Below are 20599 nucleotides of genomic sequence, written 5' to 3'. Positions count from 1 at the left end.
AATCTTTGCACTCACAAAGCAAAATGTAGCAAACGTTAAAAAAAAAAAAAAACAAAGAAAAAAAAAGAACCTTTTGAGCTTTTCTAACTCGAAAAAAAAAAGGTGACGAAGAAGAAATGTAAGGGTGAGGGCTGGCTGGAGAAGAGAAATATCAGCATTTACTCCCTTGTTGGGTCTTTTTAAACCTGGAACTCAGTGAAGGTTGATGTAAGCCAAACCTGCATCTGCCATTTGATCCACTCCTCCCAAAGAGAGGCTCGAGTAAGAGAACAGCAGAAGTAACTGGGGCAAACAGACAGTTCAACCAGCCCCAGACAAAAAGGAGGACTTGACTGCTTTTCCTCCCAAATCACAAGATTAACTTAAAAGCCATGGGACTTTTGCAGAAAAAAAGAGCTCAATTTTTTTTCATATATTCCAATTTCTGAGTTTTCAGGGTACATAAGCACTTCCAACATCTTTCAACATTTTTCACTTTCAGTATTTGTCAAATGTTTCAAACAGAGTATTTTTCAACTACTTCTCAACAAGTCTAAGCCTAGAAATGTGTTTTTTAAGTGATGGCTAAGATTCTCATTTGATCACTAGTTTTGCAGGACATCAAATACTATGAGACTAATGATAAATATATAAGACTTAGCAACACAGCACGAGTTAAAAAAAGAAATGTCAAAACCTCACCATTGAAATACGTTGTAGAAATGCAGCACATTTCCTGTAAAATCAAGAGAGAGCTTTCAACCGCTTCCAGTCCAGTGTTCAGGGCTTTGTAATACAAGATAAGCCTGGCACAAAGTCATGGCAGCACCTAAGCAGAGAGATGCCAACACAGCTGAAGGGAAACCGGTCTGCGGATGAAGGAGAAGACCTGGCAGAAGATCAGCTGGCTCTCAGGAGAGCTTACTTAGACTTGACCCTTGACTCAGAGCCACAGAATCATTTTCTGTTTTTAAACTATATTTCAAGTCCATGTTTATCACAGCAGCAGCATGTTACTGTACTGGCCTGCATCTTTAAGGCTACAGTACTGTTGCAGGCAGAGTATGAACATCACTGGTAGTGGCACTCGGTGCCAGAGTTGTTGGCGTGAACCGTAGGCAGGAGGACTTCTGTTGACAACACATTACCAACGATAAAACACTGCTTGTGCCGAGGCTTACTTTTCAAGACACAGCAGTTACACCGGGGACTGCTGTTTTATTCCTCACTATTTCAGTGTACGAGTACGTGTGCAGCTGATGCTTCGCACAATAATCATGATCTAAGCACTGAGAAGTTTAGAAAAGGCAGTACGGCTGCCCACATGCTTGAAGTTAAAGACATGCACAAGTGCCTGTGGGTCAGAGCCAGCAGGCTTGGCTCAGCCTTTCTGAGCTGCATACCTGAACAGCATTGATTTCAGTCTTATCCACTGAAATCAATGGGCTGGCCCACTTGTGAACTTCGGCCAAAATCAATGGAGTTCAGTCTTAAGCAAGAGTCAGGCATCTAAATACTTTTCAGGATCTTACCTTAGCCAGTGCATATTTACAAGTAAGACAGGAAAAACTGCACCCTGAGTTAGAGGGAATCAATCAAAGAGTCTTCTGGGATACAAGGGGATGGACAAGGTACTATATGATCTGTTCTTACTTCGGACATAAAATTTTCATTGATTTCATCTTGTGGAGACCAGGACACATTCTGCCTTATGTTAGCTTTAAATTATTTAAAAAGAATAAAGAGGAGCTTTGCCATAGGAATAAATCCTAAATTTCCTACCTGTATATCAGCTTCACAATAACTGTTATTCCACTGACTCCAATGACAGCTTTGTCCAAGTGCTCTGTTACACACCAAGTTTCTAAGTCTGAGCTTTGCATAAAATCCATGTCAACAGGGTAAATCCCATTTCGTTAAAGAGAAAGACACAACATTTTTGTGTAATGTGAGCTTTCATTGACATGCAGGCCTTGCTTGAGCCTGACAAATTTTCCAGGCCTTGTTTGAACCAGACAAGTCACCACACTGCAGAACCTGGTCCTACAATGATCAGCCCAAATGGTGGAGAACGCAGAATGTAGGTGCAGAGCAGGGTTGGTGCTTTCTGAGAAAAAATGGAGGAGACAAGAACTGAAGAGATAGCAGTGGAAGACAGACATAACACCATGTGAAGAATTATGCAATTCCTTAAAAGAAATGCATGCTCCTGTATCTTGGGAGATGCAATGAGTAGTATAATTTAATACCAGCAAAATTTCAGGAATTTGGAGAAAGCTCCCAAAATAACTTTGCAAAGTAAAGAGCCAGCACAGTATATCAAACACTACCCTTGACAAGCAGAGGATTTGCCAAGTGAATCAGAGCCAACTGATAATGTTGATATAATTCTTTTAATCTATGTTGGGAGCTTTCAGCTCTTGACCAAAGAAAACAGAGAGATGAGACCAGAAGCAATAAGCTAACACTGAAGTGTGAGCAGAAGGAGGATGTGAAATCACAGATGAATAAAGAGGGAAGAAAAAAAAAAAAAAAAGAATCAAATAAATCCTCGACAAACTAAAAAAAAAAATACACCAGACCTTTGGCACAACATGTGGCCCCAGAATTGAACTCTTAGCTTTCTGTGGTTGTACGAGGCTGCATAAAAGGTTTTGCTTCAGCTAATATAAACATATTGCCCAACCTCCTTCAAAGTTTGAAGCTGCTTAAGACTCTGGTTTGGCTTCAGACCCATCTTAGAGTGAACAAGCTTTGACTCAGAAATTGATACATTCATCAGCAAAATCACTGCCATAACAACAAAAGTAATCCAAAATTAAGTGCTTCTGTTTTCCACTGAAATCTAGCAGATGCCATGGCTATGTCCTGGCGCAAATGTGATTCCCATCCACTGACTTCCATCCAGGCAAGCTCACAATATTTTTCCTCCTCATTCCCTCCTCCTGTTTTCATCTGGCAAACAGCCTTTTAAAACAGCTAAGATGGCCTTCTATGAGTCTCACCTTGGTTGCCCTTAGCCAATGTACTATAATCTGGAAGGCAAGAAACTTACAACTCCTCTGCCATCTTTGCGGCCAAGCTTCTCCTCTTTTACTTAGTTTCACGTGATTTTGCCCTGGAGCTGCCTGTTCTTGTGCTTTCACTCTCTCTCTCCTGCATCCATGTTATTCTTATAGCTGCTGAAAGATTCGGGGACCGCAGGCTTCTCTTTCTGGACGGCCTGTCAAGTCACATGCAAATTAACTGCATACAGCACCATATAAATGATAAAAGGCAAGAGCTTAAAACAGTGTATCATAGTGTAATTTCCAATGTACATCCCCACTGCTCACAGTCCTGGTCCAAAGGTCGCTGATACTGGTGGGAGGCTCTCCACGAATTCTTATAAGGTTTGCACTATTCCTTGTGTGAGGAAATAAAGCCATCTCACATGGAAAAAGTTCATGGTTCTTTCCCAGTCCATAGCTGGCACCAGGCAGAAAAGCATGTTTTAATAAGGTGTAAAACAGTACTGCTGTGATAAGTAAACTAACTCTGATCGTGATCTTGCAGGGAAAGTTCCCTTCTTACTTTGTTTATCCTGATTTTACCTAATCAGAGTGAATTTGGCACTGGTGGAAAACAAAGGTGTTCCTGGAGAAACACTTAATATAACAGGCACAGCACTTCTGTGCCACGTATTTCTGACCTCTCTTGGATGGATCTCTTTGGTGTCTAGGAGAACAGCCGAGTCTCTGTGGCTCACTCACCAACAGTTCTACTGCTGAGGCAAGCTTAACTGATGCTAGTCACTGGGGCCTCTCTGCTAGGAACTGACTCGTGACCACAAACTTAATTCAAGATCAGCAATCAGATGGTTATTAAATTGCAACAGGCTTGCAATTGTTACAGCTCACAGGCTGGACTGCAGCATCAAGAAGAGATTTTTCCAATGGTTTTATTTCCTGAGGGTACTGCATTGGGTTGGAAAAAGTCACCTATCTCAACTTCTTTAGCTGCAGTCCAGGGAGACAGCTAGATGAGACAAGACTGATGCAAACAGCCTTCTTTACTCCACTCAGAAATACTAAATCTGAACCTTCCTAGCAGCACACCTGCATTTTGCTCTTTTGCTAGTTCAACATTACCCTCTTTCCTGATACTTCCATCTGATATCTGCCATCACTGCAGGTGGGAACTATGGCACATGCATCACAAACTCTGCATTTAACGTTGCATCACAGGAAACGTTGCATCACAGGCACAAAAACATCAGGGCAATAACCTGAGCTAACATTTGCTGTTACTCTCTGCATTATTTACCAAAACAGGCAAGAGAAAAAGGACTTCGAGTAATGAAGTTCTGTTCAGCAGATACAGTAAATACACAGATCACCATGGCATTAATTTGAAACGGTGACTTTAGAGAAGCCACTCTGCAACCGCTTCATACAGATTCGGCACACTTGCAGGATTACCAGCAAGAAAGGTACATCATGACTTTAGTCAATCCTTTCCTCTGTTAAGCTGAATTTGTCTCCTGGTCCCTTGCCTAGTACAGACGGGCTGCAGTAGTGGGATGCCTCCTGCTCGATGTGAGCTGAGCACGCAGCCGCACTGCTCGTTCTGGGCCAAGGAATCTCACACCCAAGGTCCCTGTCCAGCCTTTGTGCTCTGCCTGGGTTGTGCTGCCTGCCACAGACTGCTCCACAATGTACCTGCTTTCACCTGGCTCCTTTCAAGCCCTCTGAGATGCCCGTTTCACCCTCTTTCCTCTCGCACCATACTAACAATTGTAATGAGTAAGCAACAAAAAATCATTAACATCAACAAATCATTGACCCTGTAGGGAATTTCAGGTATTTCAACACAATCCAGCGGGACCTCCACGTGCCCATTTCCAACAAAACAGAACCTTTACACATTAGGAACCACTATTCTGGTACTTTTGAACAAACCTTACTCTGACACCAAGATTTCTTCTTTAGATCTTCATCTGGGCTGACTGCTCTATCTCACGTTCCTTGTATTAGCTGTACACCCAGTGGTTGGCTTAACAGGCTGGCAAAGATTCCTAAGACTGACTTAGCTCAATCAGTTCAGGGATGCAGTATGCGAGTGCGTTTGTTCTCCATTTGTTGTGCCTGTTGATCTCATTACTTGGGTTAGATTTAAACAACCCTGTTCTGCAAAGCCAGACACATTCACTTGTACCACAACACCCAAATTTCATGTACATATTCAATAAAGTTAATAACATATTTCCATAATGTGCTCTATGAATACCTGCAAAGATAATGAGCTGTTGTTACATCTTTGTGAGCTGAAGTTTACAGCAGCAATGAATTAACTCTTTTGATCAAGCAAAAAGAGCAAGTGAGTAATATATATTATTCTCCCTCCTGCTCTATTAAAAACATTGAGTCAGTCTGTTGCTTGAGGAACATGCCAAATAAACAGAGAGCGTAACGATGTGGTGTGGGATGAGCAGAACTAAAGAAAATCATGATTTAAATGCTTTTAGAGCCAAACACCCTGAGCAAGAAGGATGTGCCATGGAAGACACACCTCAGTTCCCATGCTAGCTCTGAATTTCCTTTGTCTCCTTTACCTCCCTTTGTCCCTGAGGAGGGTCTCAGCCACAACAAAGAGCAGATTGTCATGTGGTGCTGACACAGCAGAGCATTTTGAAATCAACCTGCTCATCAGAGCAGTATAATTCCAGTTGTCCAGAGCTTGGCATTAAGTATCTTAGCATGCTTCTCCTGCTGGGTTAATTAAAAACTATCCAAAATGGCTGGTGCTTCAGAGGTATCTGTCAGAAAACAGAAAAAATATTTCTACTACTGGGGCTTCCTTTCTGCTGAGATCTACTTCTTCCTGATACAAAGAGTAGTTGACACTCCTCTAGAGGAGGAAGGTAAATTAGTGCACTATGACCCATCCTGTCATAATTAGACACATTTCTGTACCCGAGCTATTATGCTTAGCATTTGCTTTGGTGTTGCTAGGTGGTACTCTGCTCAGTGCACAACTGATGTTGTGCTAGTGTTTTATTTAAATATTACACATTACATGATGAAGTGTGAACATTTCAATTAAGAACAAGTTAAGAAGTAATACTCATTATGAGGCTTTGCTAGTAAAGCAGTCAATTGTCTGAAATCTTAAAAACCAAAGAGTGCTTCTATGGATACAGAATGATAAAATTGAGGGTAATTCCAGAAAAAATAGTCAAAACTACCAGCTTCTTAAGGGTGTTTCAGGTTGAAAGTCCAGTCCAGAAACACCTACATTATCTTCCAGTCTTTGCTTGGGCAAAGGCCTTTAACTGATTCATGCCAAGACCTTCAATTTTGGGAACAAATCCATTATTCTGTTTAAAGGACCATGCTCCACCAAGTTGTTCAACTTTCAGTTTGTGTCTTGAAAGGTTGTGCAAGACAAAAAGATTTCAGTCATGCCAGCAACTGTTTCACAGAAAAAAGAAAGAGGGAAGGAATGGATGTAGGAAAGAAACCTCCACAAAGACAGGGAGTCCTGGAGAATAAGCATTCAGAGCGGTACTGAGATGTGTTTAGTCCCTTGAAAAACCCTCTCATAGACCACTGTGAACAGTCCCCTTGTGAACAGTCTCCATGGAAAGAGTGCCCAGCAGCTGAAGTGCTGGCCAGGGACTTGAGAGGCTCCAGTCTGGTTGCCCTGCTTTGTCAGACACTTTTCATGTGAGCCAAACAGGCTGCTTAAGTATGTTCCCATGCCATAGTGCAGAACAAGGCTAGAGATCACACCGTGAGCTTTGTGCAGGTTGGTACTCCTAAAAGGCCCCATCCAGAGATGCTATCACACATTCTCAAAGCAATACTGTCACTGTGTCCAGACTAATTAATCCAGGTGCATCCTTCAGCTAACGTGGCTTGTCCAATTCCAGGACAGCTTGGTTAATACTAAGACTGCTTTGTTTCATACATAATTTAGGTGTGTGAAACATGCCTTGTTTCTCTTTGCATCTCATCTCTCTCCACATGCAGATGTTGTCAATGAGCTGGCTGTAAACTAGGCTTGGCCATTTGCAGCCTTTAGGAATCACTCTGCTGAAGAGATAAGGTTCACCAGTGGTCTAGGCAGGCATCATCTTTCTCAGCTGTGCCAGCTCTCTCTTTTCTTTCAGGACAGAGCTGTGGGGCTACTCTGCTGCCTTTAAGCTACTAGGGCTGTGAATATTATCTGTTAAAGTGCTGCAGGCAAGACACAGGGTACAAAGGACATCTTCCCCTGTCCCCACCACACAGCTCTACTATAGCAAGGAGAGAAAAGGTTCTTAAGGGGCCAAAGAGAGTTTTGGATTAAAATGGTTTACAGTTAACAAGCTAAGGAGCTGCTAGGAATATCCCCCTTGACCAACCTACCAATTTTATACTAGCGTATAAGACATACGCTTTACATTTAGGAAGTGTGCACACTGGGATCTACCTGTGTTGCTCCGTTATTACCAAGTAATTTCATGTACTTCATTTTACAGAGGCGACTCCTCACAGTATAAGAACAGATTTCAGTCTCAATCCAAAAATACTAATAAAGCATCGTTATTTTCCTTTGCTCTTCTATTCCATCTTACCTAGCACCTCTCCCTCTGGGAAGTAAGAGTTGCTGAGGTTGGCATATGGATGCTTCAAACAGCCAACTGCATATTGCTTTTATTCAGAAGAGGAAAAGCAAGACTCCCCCATCAGAGAAGGATGCCTTTTTTCTTCCCCAAGGATTTTTTCAAAAAGTGGCAGAGTACAAGACAAGGTAGTGCAGCTGAAAAGCATAACCAGCCCAGGAATCCTGGAAGCCAGGCAGAGCTCCTGAGAACTCTGCTCACTGTCAGACCACACCTAAATGAAGGGAATAGAGTGCTTTAGGAAGTGGCAAGAGTATGGAATCAAAAGGGGAAGGGGGAAACTAAGACCATGCAAACCCACCTCATAAGAGAGAATAGGATTTGAGGGATTTAAGGGGTTCTTTCTCCTGTATCACATCTGCCATCATTATCGCTCAGCCACAGCTGCTATGGATTGCAGATACTGGGCGAGGTGAGCCACATCTTACCTACTCCCAGACCTAGGACTGTGCTGCCTACTGCCTTGGCTCATCCCAGAAGAAAATAACTCGTGAAAGATAATAATAGCATATGCAGTGTTACCATTCAGTGAGCCCCCAAAGGTGAGTTGTTAGTAACATGATCACCTCACGTTTTCAACTGTAACAGTCTTCTCTAACAAATATTAAATTTTTCATGCAGGGTAGAATGGCTTCAGCAAAACAAGCTATGCAGGCTACAAGATGGGGCAGCCTAACAGTTTCCAGCAAGTGGAAAACCCAAAGGCAAATTCTTACTTTAAATAAGGCAGAGGAGAGACCTTAAGCTGGATCTCCTATATCCTAATCAGTGCTATTTTGTGCACAGCCTGAACCAGACCGCTGTAGTCTGGGAGCATCTACTGAATAAGGTCCTGCAGCTGAAAAATGCCTGAGAGTCCTGTTGGGTTTTAAGGCTGGAGCCAACTGAAACTGAACAGCTGGGTTTGTGCTCAGTGCCATAAATTAGTCAGGACTTTCCGGGAAGATTCATACACACATAGCAGTCAGGCACCCCCGACTGAAACAGCTGCTGGATGAGGTTTGAAAGGAGGTGCTGAAGCACCTGACCGGGCAGTTAGGCTTCTTGGTGGAACTGGCTCTTGAAAAACAGTGCAATTGTACGTGCACGTCCTGTGGTAGCCCATACAAAGCAGATCAGACTCTGGGCTCCAAGGCCCTGGAACTGCTCATTTAAAAATCTCACTCTGGAAAGTCCCAGGCCAGACGCTGAAGGTCAAGGCTAGATGTAACTTGAAGACGTTGACATAAAGCTGCTTGATACAGTAGCCAAGAAAATGCGAACCCTTTTTAGCTCCGTGTTCTCAAAACTTGTCTCCATAGATAGCTAGTGACACATGGGAACAGTCACTGTTCTAGTTAGCGGAGCCTTTTACAGGCTCCAGAGCTTAGAGAAACTTTGAGCATGGAGCAGTTTGAAATAATACCCACCTGCTGGAACTGGCATTGGCTGGTTGCTTAGCGTAAATGCTAACAAACCAAGCCGAAATGTTCCACAGCTAATGACTTGACACTAAATCATATTCTTCTATGGAGGAGGTTGCTATGTTTTTGTAATGGAAGGTTTTTCTACTTTTAAACAACTGAGTGTTTAAAAGTGGTAACTTGATAATGATAATAATAAAGGCATGAGTACAGAGTAAAGGCACTGCATTTTCATAAGGCCAACCTATAAAGATATTTATAACAGTCAGCACCCTTATAAACTCCAAAACACAGCCCACAAACATCCATGAAATGGATATGCTTAGACGACTGCTGGGCTTAATCCAGTGCAAGCTGCAATCAATGGAGGGACGTCAGGGATACTGGACAGGGTCCAGAAGTGAGCAAATTAAAGCACGGCGCAGAGTGGTGATCTGGGCAGTCTTCATCCAGCAGGCCAAACACATCAGACAGTGGCAGACCTGACGGGAATTCTCTATGGAAAATCCTTGCTAAAGCAGAAATTGCCTCATTTTTGAGCTATTACAGGCATGTTTTTCAACACCAAAGCTAAGGTCTCAAGCCACAACTAAGGCTTTCCATGGAGCTTAGGGGGTTTACAGTGAGTCTGGTTTAGTACAGTATCACTCCCTGCTTTGCAAATCCTGTTAAATTGTTTCCACTCTCTCACCACTGTTTCTAGTAAAGACGGTTTAGCATAGGCTAAAGGAAGCAAAAAGGAAAACTTCGGTTGCTTAGCAGTAAAACATAGTTTCTGCAGACAGCTTGGATATTCTGAATGCTGAAGGCCAATACTTGGGTTGTTTCAAACACGCCTGAACAAGAGAAAACTTTCGCAATTCTCTATACTTGTGTCTGATTACCAGGTACAGGTGGAGTATTTCTGACAGTTCCGTACTTCCATAGACATTTCCTGTAGGTGTTGCATAAAGGTGATCCCCCTATGGATCTCCTAAACAGATCCTAAGCACTTACGTCTCTCTCTCCCTCCTCAAAGGTAACTAATGGTCCATGCTTGGGGCCTCCGGGAGTACTGCCTGCTTGCGACTAGCTGGGAAACACTCTTCCTACACATCTACTTGCTTCTGATACTCTTCTTCTCCTGCCTCTAGCCTAGAAAATGAAGATGATCTCAGCTGACAAACTGACTCCCCAGGAACTCAGTAGGCTTTAGACTGATGTCTGCGTGGGGACATAATATGAAGCTGTGTTGATTTAAAGGTGTTGCTATGATTTGGGTGTATACATGTACTGAAGGTAAGATGACTTCTTGCTTGACTTAGGGAGGCAGCGTGAGGACGCAATCGTAGACACGCAGAGCAACCCCTCCCGCTCACTGCGACTCAGCATCAGAGCGCTGTTGCTCCTTCTGTTCTTTACCTTCCCCTAATGTAAAAATATCACCCAGACAAACAAGACATGAGATACTCACTGTACAGGGAAAACCCAGGCAACATGAAGCTGCATTAAGGGATGCTGATTTAATGGACACATGAATGATAAATACTACATGCACAAAGGGAAACAGCCCAGCAGAGTGGTGAAGTGCTGTGCAGATGCAAGACAACACGGTTGCCAGCTAGGAAATGAGGCAAATATATTAGATATAAGAGTTATTTGCCTTCTGAGATCAACTTAACCTAAGGTATTATTTCTCTGTTCTCTCCCTTTAACCTGATCAAAATGCTAATAATATATTTATTACGCACAATACAATGTGTACATCACTGCCTCTAACTGTGTGCTTGTCAGGGAAAGCCCAAGTAAAAAGTCAGGCAAATTATGAAACTTGGCTGAAAAATACTCAGCAGACATCAAGCAAAGCTTCTCCGTATTCCCCTCAAGAAAGTGCAACTAACTAGTAAATAGTCTTACTGATGATAAGTATAGCAGAACTCTAGTAAACCCAGAGCAATGTCTTTTATAAAGACTGGGTTGGGTTTTCTAGGTATAACAGTATGATGCACTTAAGTAGAGAGGAAGCTGCATAAGATATAAAAGACATGTTAGCATCTGTGGTGTGTCCCAGTTGAGTAAAATGATGGTCTTGAACAATTAATAGGAGCTGATTATTTGCTCTCTTTTTTTGACCATAGGAAATAGATGTAGGAGCTCTTCTTTAACCTGAATTCATTGGGGGAGAAAAGCTGTTGACTATCATCTGCTGTGCACAGTCATAAAGGAGTAAGTGTAGCCATGGGCACCTTTCCACCGTCTGCAGCCACTGCTTAAGAAGGTTGTGGAGGTAAGAAGTTTGTGGAGGAGACAACAAAGACAAGCAGCTCCTCCTTCAGGAAGCACCAAATGACCCCAGCCTCCTCTATAATGCATCACTCACAGATGAGAAACCAAGACACCGTAACTTGATCAGGGACCAAATAATGATTTGCACACAGACCACAGCTCCTGGCGCCAAGCCATGTGCTGTGGCATCAACCGTCCCCTCTCCTCGGAGCACAAGTATCTCCAGCATGCAGCTGAGGCAGTGCAGGAGCAAACAAACAAATGAGAGGGAGGAGGTGGGGGGAATATTTTAGTCTTCATTTGAAACTCGCCGGAAAGCGCCCTCACTGCAGCACTTCCTCCCGAAGCTCTGATCAGGCTCCAAGCCTTGATCCCTGGCTTCAGCTTTGCATGTCTTCTTCATCAGAATTAGCCTGACAATGCAGGGAAAAATGGCAAAGGGATTTGTTTACACTGTACGCGGACTCCCTGCTCACCTGTTACATGATTAGGTGGTTACATAAATGGCCCAAGGTGTCACATTCCTTACCCGGGCACTGACCCTTGCAATAATCCAGGCAATGTGACTCTGAGTAACTGGTGGGTCTATTTGCGAGAGGATTTCATGAGCGGGGCCTGACACAGGGAGTGTTCTTTCCAATTTTGTGTGTGTGTTCATCACTGGATCGTCATCTGTGGACAGAAAAATTCAGGGAGCACTGATGCAGAGAGTTTCCGTGATCCACTCCCAACCTGTCTGAACACTGACGGGATCTCAATAATGTTTCCCTCACCTTCCTTTTTTTCTGAGGACCAGCATAAAGGACAATCGTATCACAAGTTCACCAGCTTGCTTCCTTGTATAAAAACAAGTAGATCGTGACCTTGCTCAAGGTTTTTCTCTCTTCCACCACAATGATTATCTAATTAAAAGCCCAAAGAAACCTGTGAAAACTTCAACACAGACTTCAAAGAGATCTATAATCAGCCCTTTTTCATCTATCCCTTTAAACACTCCCAGCATTTTATGCAGCACATTGTATTCAATAAATCTGGTGCCATTCCCCTACAGACCTCAAAGCATTCCCAGTCATTAACAATCCATGATAACAGAAGCAAATATTATTCTGTGGCTCATTCTACTGCTCCTGAAAGTGAGGGGAAAGGATTTATCCAGTCTCACACTGAGTTAGCGCCACAACTGTGACAGGAATCTTGCTCTCCCTGCCCTACAAAACAGCCTCCTAAGACACATTTCCTCCTTGTATAATGGATTCATTTTTAAAAGGCTGCAAAGGCAACATGCAGCGAACACCATCTCTGTTTCTCCTAGCACAGCCCTGAAGGTGTTTCTCACATGTTGCCCTCTAACTCGGTATCACAGCATGTTGTCCACTTCTGAGAAAGAACAAGGCACCTGGGAAAGCCTGACGGTAACACCAGCAAGCAAACAGCTGATCCCCCAAGTAGCACCCGCCCCTCAGATCTAAGTCTTTTAAGCATAATGGTGCATTGGTTCACACACAAAAAGGAGATGTATAGGAGCCGTGAACAGAGTGTAGAGCTGCACTTACTGCTGTATTCACGCAAACATCAGGAACAGCGCTTGTTTGGATACATATTCCCCAGACAGATGCCCTGTTATCCTGTGCACCAGGGGCTGGCAGCTATTCCAGGTGAGACCTCACCTGCTGGTAGCTGCACGGACCGCAGCCAGACAGCAGGGCTGCTGCTGGTCTTTCATGCCACAGGCTGAGGCCCACAAAAACTTCCCTCTTCTTCTGATGCAGAACAAGTTCACTCTCGGCGGGAGGCTTACACCTTCCTTTTCAGCATTCGGACAGCCCCTGTGGCCAACCAGCACAGAAGTCTTCTCACGTCCTCAAACACAGCAGTGTCTTTGTTCTCGTTAAAAGATTATCCAATATTTCATGAAAGATAACAACCTTTTGGCCACCAAAGAATAATTTTTTCTTCCTTTTTTATTGGACAAACATTAAGAAATTATTACAAACATAAATCAAAATGAAAGCTAATGTAACCTCTTACATTATATATCCCAAATCTTTGTTTGGGATAAAGAAATCTTTCAAAAAATGTTTGGTATCTCCCGATTAATTTTAAAGCTCTGGGCCTGCAATTACAGTTTTTCCCCATGTCTACTGCAGGTGAACCTACTCTAAAAGAAATGTTACTATGCATCAATTTGCTATGTGCTACAGTTTCCCTTGAGATATCCGATCTGATTGACCTAGTATATTATATCCCAGAAGGGAGTAGCAAAAAGGGAAGGGCAGGTTTTGGATTTAAGGGGTCTCTTAGAGGAGCTGTGACATGGTATCTTGCAGCTGTTTCGATAGATGGTCTCTCCAGCACTTCCAAAGACAAATGATACACAAAGCAGTCTAACTGCTGCTAACTCTATTCTAGTTTACAGAAAAACTGGGATTTTGGAGAAGGCAGTGCATGGGTGATCTGAAGGTTGGCTACAACTCCTGAATTTAAATTTATATTACAAGCCCACGTGGCACCCGGTGGCAAAGCTCTGGAAAGGAAGAGCTTTCATTCTTCAGAACCTACGAGACTCACAGGTTTAAACTATACCAGAGATGCTACCTTTTTGCATTTGTTCACATGCTAGCACTACAAGCTCTCCATCACAGAAACTTACCTTTTAATACTCACCTTTCATTTATTTAGTGATACCTAGAGTAATCTATGACTAATTCCTCATGGGTCTGCAAGGGGAGATCACAGTCCATTTAGGAACACCTAGCATATAGGTTCACGTACCACACTTGGTGGCATTGTACTCACTTGCAAGTATGATTTATTTCCAAAATGTAACATATAACATCGATGATATTTGTTTCTCAAAAGATTGCAGGAATAACACTTCAAAGTGCATAGAACATAATACATAAACTCAGTGTAAACTCATATAAGCTCAACTGCCTTACCTCATTACATATTTTCAGCCCATGATGCTTTGAGAAAGAATAAATCCCTTCTCTGTAATATCCACAGGCCTTAATAAAACAAATAAGCAAGGTTATATTAATTTAAGAGAAACCTACCATACAGATGAAAACTGTTAACATTTCCCTGGTTTCATCAGTATTGCATGGAAAAATCTTGCTCACAGCTGAACCTGACCTCACAGACCAGCAGACTGGTCAACAATGACATTACTGCTATTTGATTCAGTTATCAGACAGCCAGAGCAGATCATGCAGCTAACAACAGAAAGGATATTTTTCTTCTTATCATGTATCCTCTTCTTAATCTAATCACCCACAGAGCAGTTTACCTACTTATTTCAAATCAAAGTAACTTTAGTAAACAAAGCTGACACCTTACAAGGTAGCAGTTTCAGATAACTTTCTTAAATGAAGCAATATATGGAAGAGTTGAACTGCAGGTTTAGGTTTTAAAGATAGGGGAGCTTTACCAGTGCCAATGTCAAGGCAGCCTTTCCAACAACATGTGTTGGCATGCAGGTGCACACACTCCACACACTGCCATCAGAAACATTCTTCTGCAGAATAAAAAGAAAACAGAATGGAAAAAAAAAGAAAAGACAAGAAAAAAAATATCCTTAGAATACAGAAATGATGAGCTACTTTTGCCCTGTTACTTTATTTTCTGAACCTTGCAAGACTTTGACTTCAGCTCAAGAACTAGTCAACAAAGCAGATACTTGTACAGACTTCTCATCAGCAGGTATCTCCCAGATAGCAGTAGGTTAGTAGTAACCTGGCACTGAGAGCCTCTCCTCTTCCCTTCTTGAGTGGCCAAGAAAGCTATCTTGCTTCATTAGATGTTGATAATGAAGACAGAGAACACGGAGCTGTCTGGTAGTTTCTTCTCTCTTCTTTTTACACATTTAACTCCCACATTCCATATTTTGACACTCTCACATTTTGGGAACCAAACCTGCAATCTAGTTTGTGAAAACACCTTCATGTAAGGCTTGCTGAAGAGGGGGGGCTTCAGCCTAATCATACTAGGAAAACCACTGACAGAGAAGTTGTGTTATAGCCACACAGCCTCTCAAAACCATACAGACTTTCAAAATACCCTGACCAACAGGGTCTCCCCAGGGGAAGCTTGGAGAAAAGCCATTAATCTTGCCTCAGGTACCATTACAGGCCAAGGCAGTCATTAAAAATAGCTAATGGCTTAGTCAGACATTAAACCTTGTCACTTGCCCATGCATCCCATTACATTCTTTCAGCACACTGGAAATAAATCTAACTAGTCTATGACAATCAGGGACATCATTTCACCAAGCAAGAAAATTAGGGAAGTAATTGGGTACAAGATGATGGTTTATACATCCATTTCTGACCTAGGAGCAAATAACCATTTTTACACTGTAACAACATAGAATCCTTTCAACAAACTAAATTTCTGCCAAGCCGTAACTCTCATTTGGGCTTTTCTCTCATTATTATAGGTTAAAAAAAGGAAGAAGAAATAAATTATAAAAGTGTGTAGGTGTGTGTGTACACACAAGGGAATAGTCACCCAGTTTGTCCCCTACGCATAACAAATCTGTGAATGATTTTCAGGTTAAGAACTGAGCTGGAAACTGCTGTTAGCAAAATTACCCTTGGGTCAAAACGTTCACCCATACACTCATTTTTTCCCTTGTATTTCATATAATATACCTTATCACAGAATGGTTTGGGTTGGAAGGGACCTCAAAGCCCATCCAGTTCCAACCCCCCTGCCATGGGCAGGGACACCTCCCACCAGCCCAGGCTGCCCAAAGCCCCATCCAGCCTGGCCTTGAGCACCTCCAGGGATGGGGCACCCACAGCTTCTCTGGGCAGCCTGTGCCAGGGCCTCACTGCCCTCAGAGTAAAGAATTTCCTCCTAACCTCTAATCTAAATCTCCCCTATTTTAGTATAAAACCATTCCTCCTTGTCCTGTCATTATCTGACTGAGCAAAATCTTCTAGTTATATCTTCTAGTTTACAGTAAAAGAGTCAGCCTGCTTGATCATTTTATAATGACAAAAATGCAGTTATAGTAGAAATTAAGAAAAAAAACCAACAAAGATTACATGAAAAAATAATTTCACAGAAACTAGTAAAAGCTATTGTTAGCACACAAAGTAAAATTAACTAAGGAAAACACTTGTAATGATGAGGAGAGAACTGGATAAATCTGTCTGGGGCAATGAGTGATTCATTGTGGTTATGATATGACTGATAACATTTCATGTCCAATCTAAATCAGGGCCAGCTTCATTCACAGTGGTCCAAAGTAGTATAATCTGATGCGATGTTCTCTGGCTACAGAAATCAGCTGATGATTTAAATCCAGTTCCTCTCAGAGGGCAGGAGTCAGTATTGTAAGGATGCCATCCAGAAAGTTAAGAAGACTAGTGTTTACTGGCCCAAGCAAAACCTTTCCTGCTCATTTGTGCTTCTCATCTAGCTTAAGGGGAAGTCTGACCAACCTGTTGAACGCAGCACAGCCACACTTGGCTATTTATTTACATACTGAAACTGTAGTAAATCTCACTGAGAGGCAATTAGAATAAAGCCACTGAGAATACACACATAACAACATAATTGATTAGACATCAATTCAGAAGCCATTATTTCTGTCCTGAGACGAGACTCACTAAGTATGGTACTTTTTCATTCAACATTTATTGCCTTCATTAACTGCAGGTGGAACCAAGGCCTCTAAAAGCAAAGATAATATTCCTTTCATTCCCCAAATGCTGGCTTTGCAAACTCAAGCACACATTTGCCAGCAAATTAAACCAACACTGGTCAGTGCAAAGTTTAGTCCGGCATTTTGTGACACAGTCATCGTTCTGCAGCTCTCTGTTTAGATGAAGGTCATGTCACTGCTGTCCATAAACCTCTGATTCTGACAGGCCCAATCACCACAAGGTCAAAAAACAGTTCAAACCCTGCTGATTGCATGGGAAGCACACAATATTTGTCTCTCTGTCTTACGACAAAGTCCATTTGGAGAGTTACAAGGAAGCAGAATCTGTAAATATTTATATTATTTGTTAAAATTATAACGCACACAGGACTCAGAATGCATCCCACAAGTCGGCTAAATAAAATAGCACCAGGTTCCCTTGTCTTAGAAGAACGGCTCCTTCACACACCACCTCCACTCAGCCAAAACCTGCTGAAGAAGCCAGTCAAATCCTAGCTTTACTACCTAACAAATGTCACCAGAAAAGCCCAGCTGAGTCAGGCCCAGGGGAAGGTGAGTATTTTCACCTGAAGATTACCTGTCCCCTCAATCATATCAAGGACCTCTTGATAATCTCCTGATTTTTCCTATCTTGGCCAATATACAAGGTGTAGGCAGCCAGTTCAGTTTCATGATTGTATTTCCCTGTATAATGAAATTGAAGTGAAAAGCTACTGTGTCATTTACTTGATGCTTTAATACCCATCTTACCTTAAATACATGAGTGCCAAAAAAAAAAAAAAGAAATATATATTTTGTGTAAGACTCTCAATCAGCTATGAAAACCTCAGTCCATGGAAAGCTAGAAGCGTGGCAAAACACATCTTTTCTAAGTATGAATTTGGGAGAATCACATATTGGAATTTTAGTGGGAAATGCACACAAGAGCAGCTGATAACAGGGCACTGACAATGTGTTGCACGATGCAGGTCAACCACAAACACTGCTGTGAATTGTTGCTTCTAGGATATTACTTTTATAGTACTCTGAGGCTACGTAAAGAGCAGTCAGGAAAAGTGTACCACAGCACAAAATTAAAGAGCAAAAGTAAAGACCTTTCCAAGTATAAATTTGCAGCAAGGGCAGAAGCAAGCTCTAAATATTCCCACAGCCTGTGCCTTACCACCAGCATCTCCCATTCAGACCGATCTTCAACTGAAAGACTACTCTCCAACTTTGTTGCTCTAACTGCTTTGCATCAGAAATGTGGAGCAAAAAACCTGAAGTCTGCTAATTCTTAATGACATGTAAATCCTTCCCATGTCATCCAGTAACCTTTTTGCTTCTCGGATCTTTCATCTCTCTGCTTATGACCTACTTCATACGATTTGATCAAAAGATAACTTCAAGAATTTTTATGGAATAAGCACAGGAGTGCTGTTTTCATACCATAAGTTTCCCAGTCTCTCAGCAAACTCATGTTCTTAGGTTGTTGCTCTTTTCTTGCCCCTCATATATTTGTGTGTACCTCCACCTCGAGCAGAAGGGACTGTGCCAGTTCTGTGCTCCACTAGAGAGGAAGCTGGTCAGAGCTCCATCACTGCGGCAGGAAGGGGAAGCCCACAGCCTCTGTACAGGAAGGACCATGTGCCTCCCATTCTTTGCCTTCACTCAGATTTCTGTCTTCCCCCGCTTTCCCCATGTTTCTCCTCCAAGAGCTGAAGCGGCAGTAACACAGGCAGGTACTGCTGTGCCCTATCTGGAAAGCAGCTGGCCTTACTTGCATCTTTTTGCCAGCTAGCAGGAGAACATTTGCATTCTCAAGCCATCACCCACAGTGATTTCACAGAAAAAAAAAGCAAGTATTACCCAGCGCTATTCAAAAGCATTAATTATAATACAAATCCTGTTCTCAGGCTCTTTTGCCTCCTCCCAAGCTTGTACTGGAGCCTGACTCACAATTCAACCACAAATTCCCACTCTTCTTCACCACTGAGGGCCAGATAGCAATTTGGTGGACATTAAGGATACCTCATGCAGCAGTTTTTCAAGCCAATTCTCTGGGAACCAACTCTGTGGATGGAGGACAATGAAATGCTACCAGGCACAGCTCCAGTACAAGAAAGCGCTGCAGAGGTTCGTCTCCCCTCTGCAGGAAGGCTGATGAACCAGAGTTACCTGCAGACCCTACTGCCCTATGTTCCCTAAGGAAAGTGGCCTGCTTGGTTTCCTGGAAATTTTCTTTTGTTTCTCTTTGCAATTCCAAAGTCTAAATACTCTTTTTAAGATCAGATGAGAGAGCTAATTCCACAGGGTAGTATGCAGTTCAAAATAACAACCAAATGCATCCAACAGGGAAAACAAAATCCCACTTGCGAGCCTGGCATTTTCTTGCAGCAGCAGTTTCTTTGCTGCTTTCTGAGATACAGCTGTACACAGCTATTAGCGATCAAGTGCTGCAGACCACTTACCTGCCACCACAACTCTTCATAAACCTATTCTGTCTTTTTCATTTATTTTGTTCCCTGTTAGGCTCTAATGACCTTAGCTATTACTGTGATATGAGTAATCCACTCCGGAGACTTTGCGGAGGTTGCATGGCTTGATTTGAGATGGTTTTGCACTGGGGGATCATACAAATCACAGGAAAACACCCAAAACCAACCAGCAAACTAAGGGACATCATCACAGTTATTTTTCTTCTGGCCAATAGGATTTATAGTCTTGCATTAATAAGACTAATTGCACCTCACTACTGCCAGAGTGACAGCAATAAGCATTTCAACTTACCTCACAGCAAAACTAGAACTTAAATACACACATATCTAAGTATGATCCAAACTGGCAATATGAGAAACCTTGGCTCGAGGCAGGAGAATGAGAAACCTCTCAAATCATCATCTCAGAACAAAACACATGGAATGCAAGAACAGCCTTTAAACAAGCATGGTGATACCGCATTTTGCCTTAAATTTGCTGAAAAAAAAAATGGACCATGGCTTGAAAACTCAGACATATGGATTTTCTTGTCCAACAAGTAAACTAGCCTACAGATGAATAATTAAAGAGTAGTTTTCCAGCACCCTAAGGCAGATATTTTTCTCTTCATTAAACTCACACTAATATCTGCAATTGCTACAGCAATAGTCCTTAACTCTTTGATCCCCTATTTTCAGCAGAGATTTTTGCAAGATTTCTTCATTGCCTATGGTAACAACATGCATTTGATTCTGTGCTTATACACAGAAAACCCCCTGCACTTCTGACGGTTGCCTACAAAAAGGTATGATTCTTCCTCTAGTGTCAATGTAACCAGTATTCCTTACATTTCCTTTCCCTAAAGGACATGTCTAATGGGAGGTTAAGACCTACCACCTTGACCTAGCTAGCCTAGTTTTGTGTTTAAGTCCTGTTTTGAATCAAGTTCTAAAAATGTAGCTGCCTACCTGGGGTCAAGAGGGCCTGTATATGATAAACAAAGTATAAGACAGTAGGGAGGAAGAAGGTAAAGAGAAAGAAGAGAAAATATAAAAGGAGAAAAAGGAGGAAGATGGGAAAAGCAAAGGAAGTAGCAATGAGAGAAGAAAAACAACTGTTTGGTTAACAGTTTGTTGTATTTGCTGTGTATCTCAACCTGAGCATTCTGCAACA

At 42.2% G+C, this 20599-nt stretch overlaps 1 protein-coding gene across 1 annotated transcript in view; it reads right to left on the bottom strand.

Annotated features, from left to right (window-relative positions):
* LOC308182285 (uncharacterized protein) overlaps nucleotides 1-18671 on the bottom strand; it is a 163928-nt gene extending 145257 nt beyond the window's left edge. The window contains exon 1 of the mRNA XM_080566613.1: nucleotides 18398-18671. Within this exon, the coding sequence (XP_080422739.1) occupies nucleotides 18398-18428 (31 nt within the window). The 5' untranslated portion in view covers nucleotides 18429-18671. The remainder of the gene's footprint in view (nucleotides 1-18397) is intronic.
* Nucleotides 18672-20599: the final 1928 nt, after the last annotated feature.

This window comes from Anser brachyrhynchus (assembly GCF_964034855.1).
Source record: "Anser brachyrhynchus genome assembly, chromosome: 1".
In the NCBI taxonomy this organism is placed as follows: Eukaryota; Metazoa; Chordata; class Aves; order Anseriformes; family Anatidae; genus Anser; species Anser brachyrhynchus.
The sequence above is the reverse complement of the archived record's forward strand: the minus strand, read 5'-3'. Positions and strand labels throughout refer to the sequence as shown.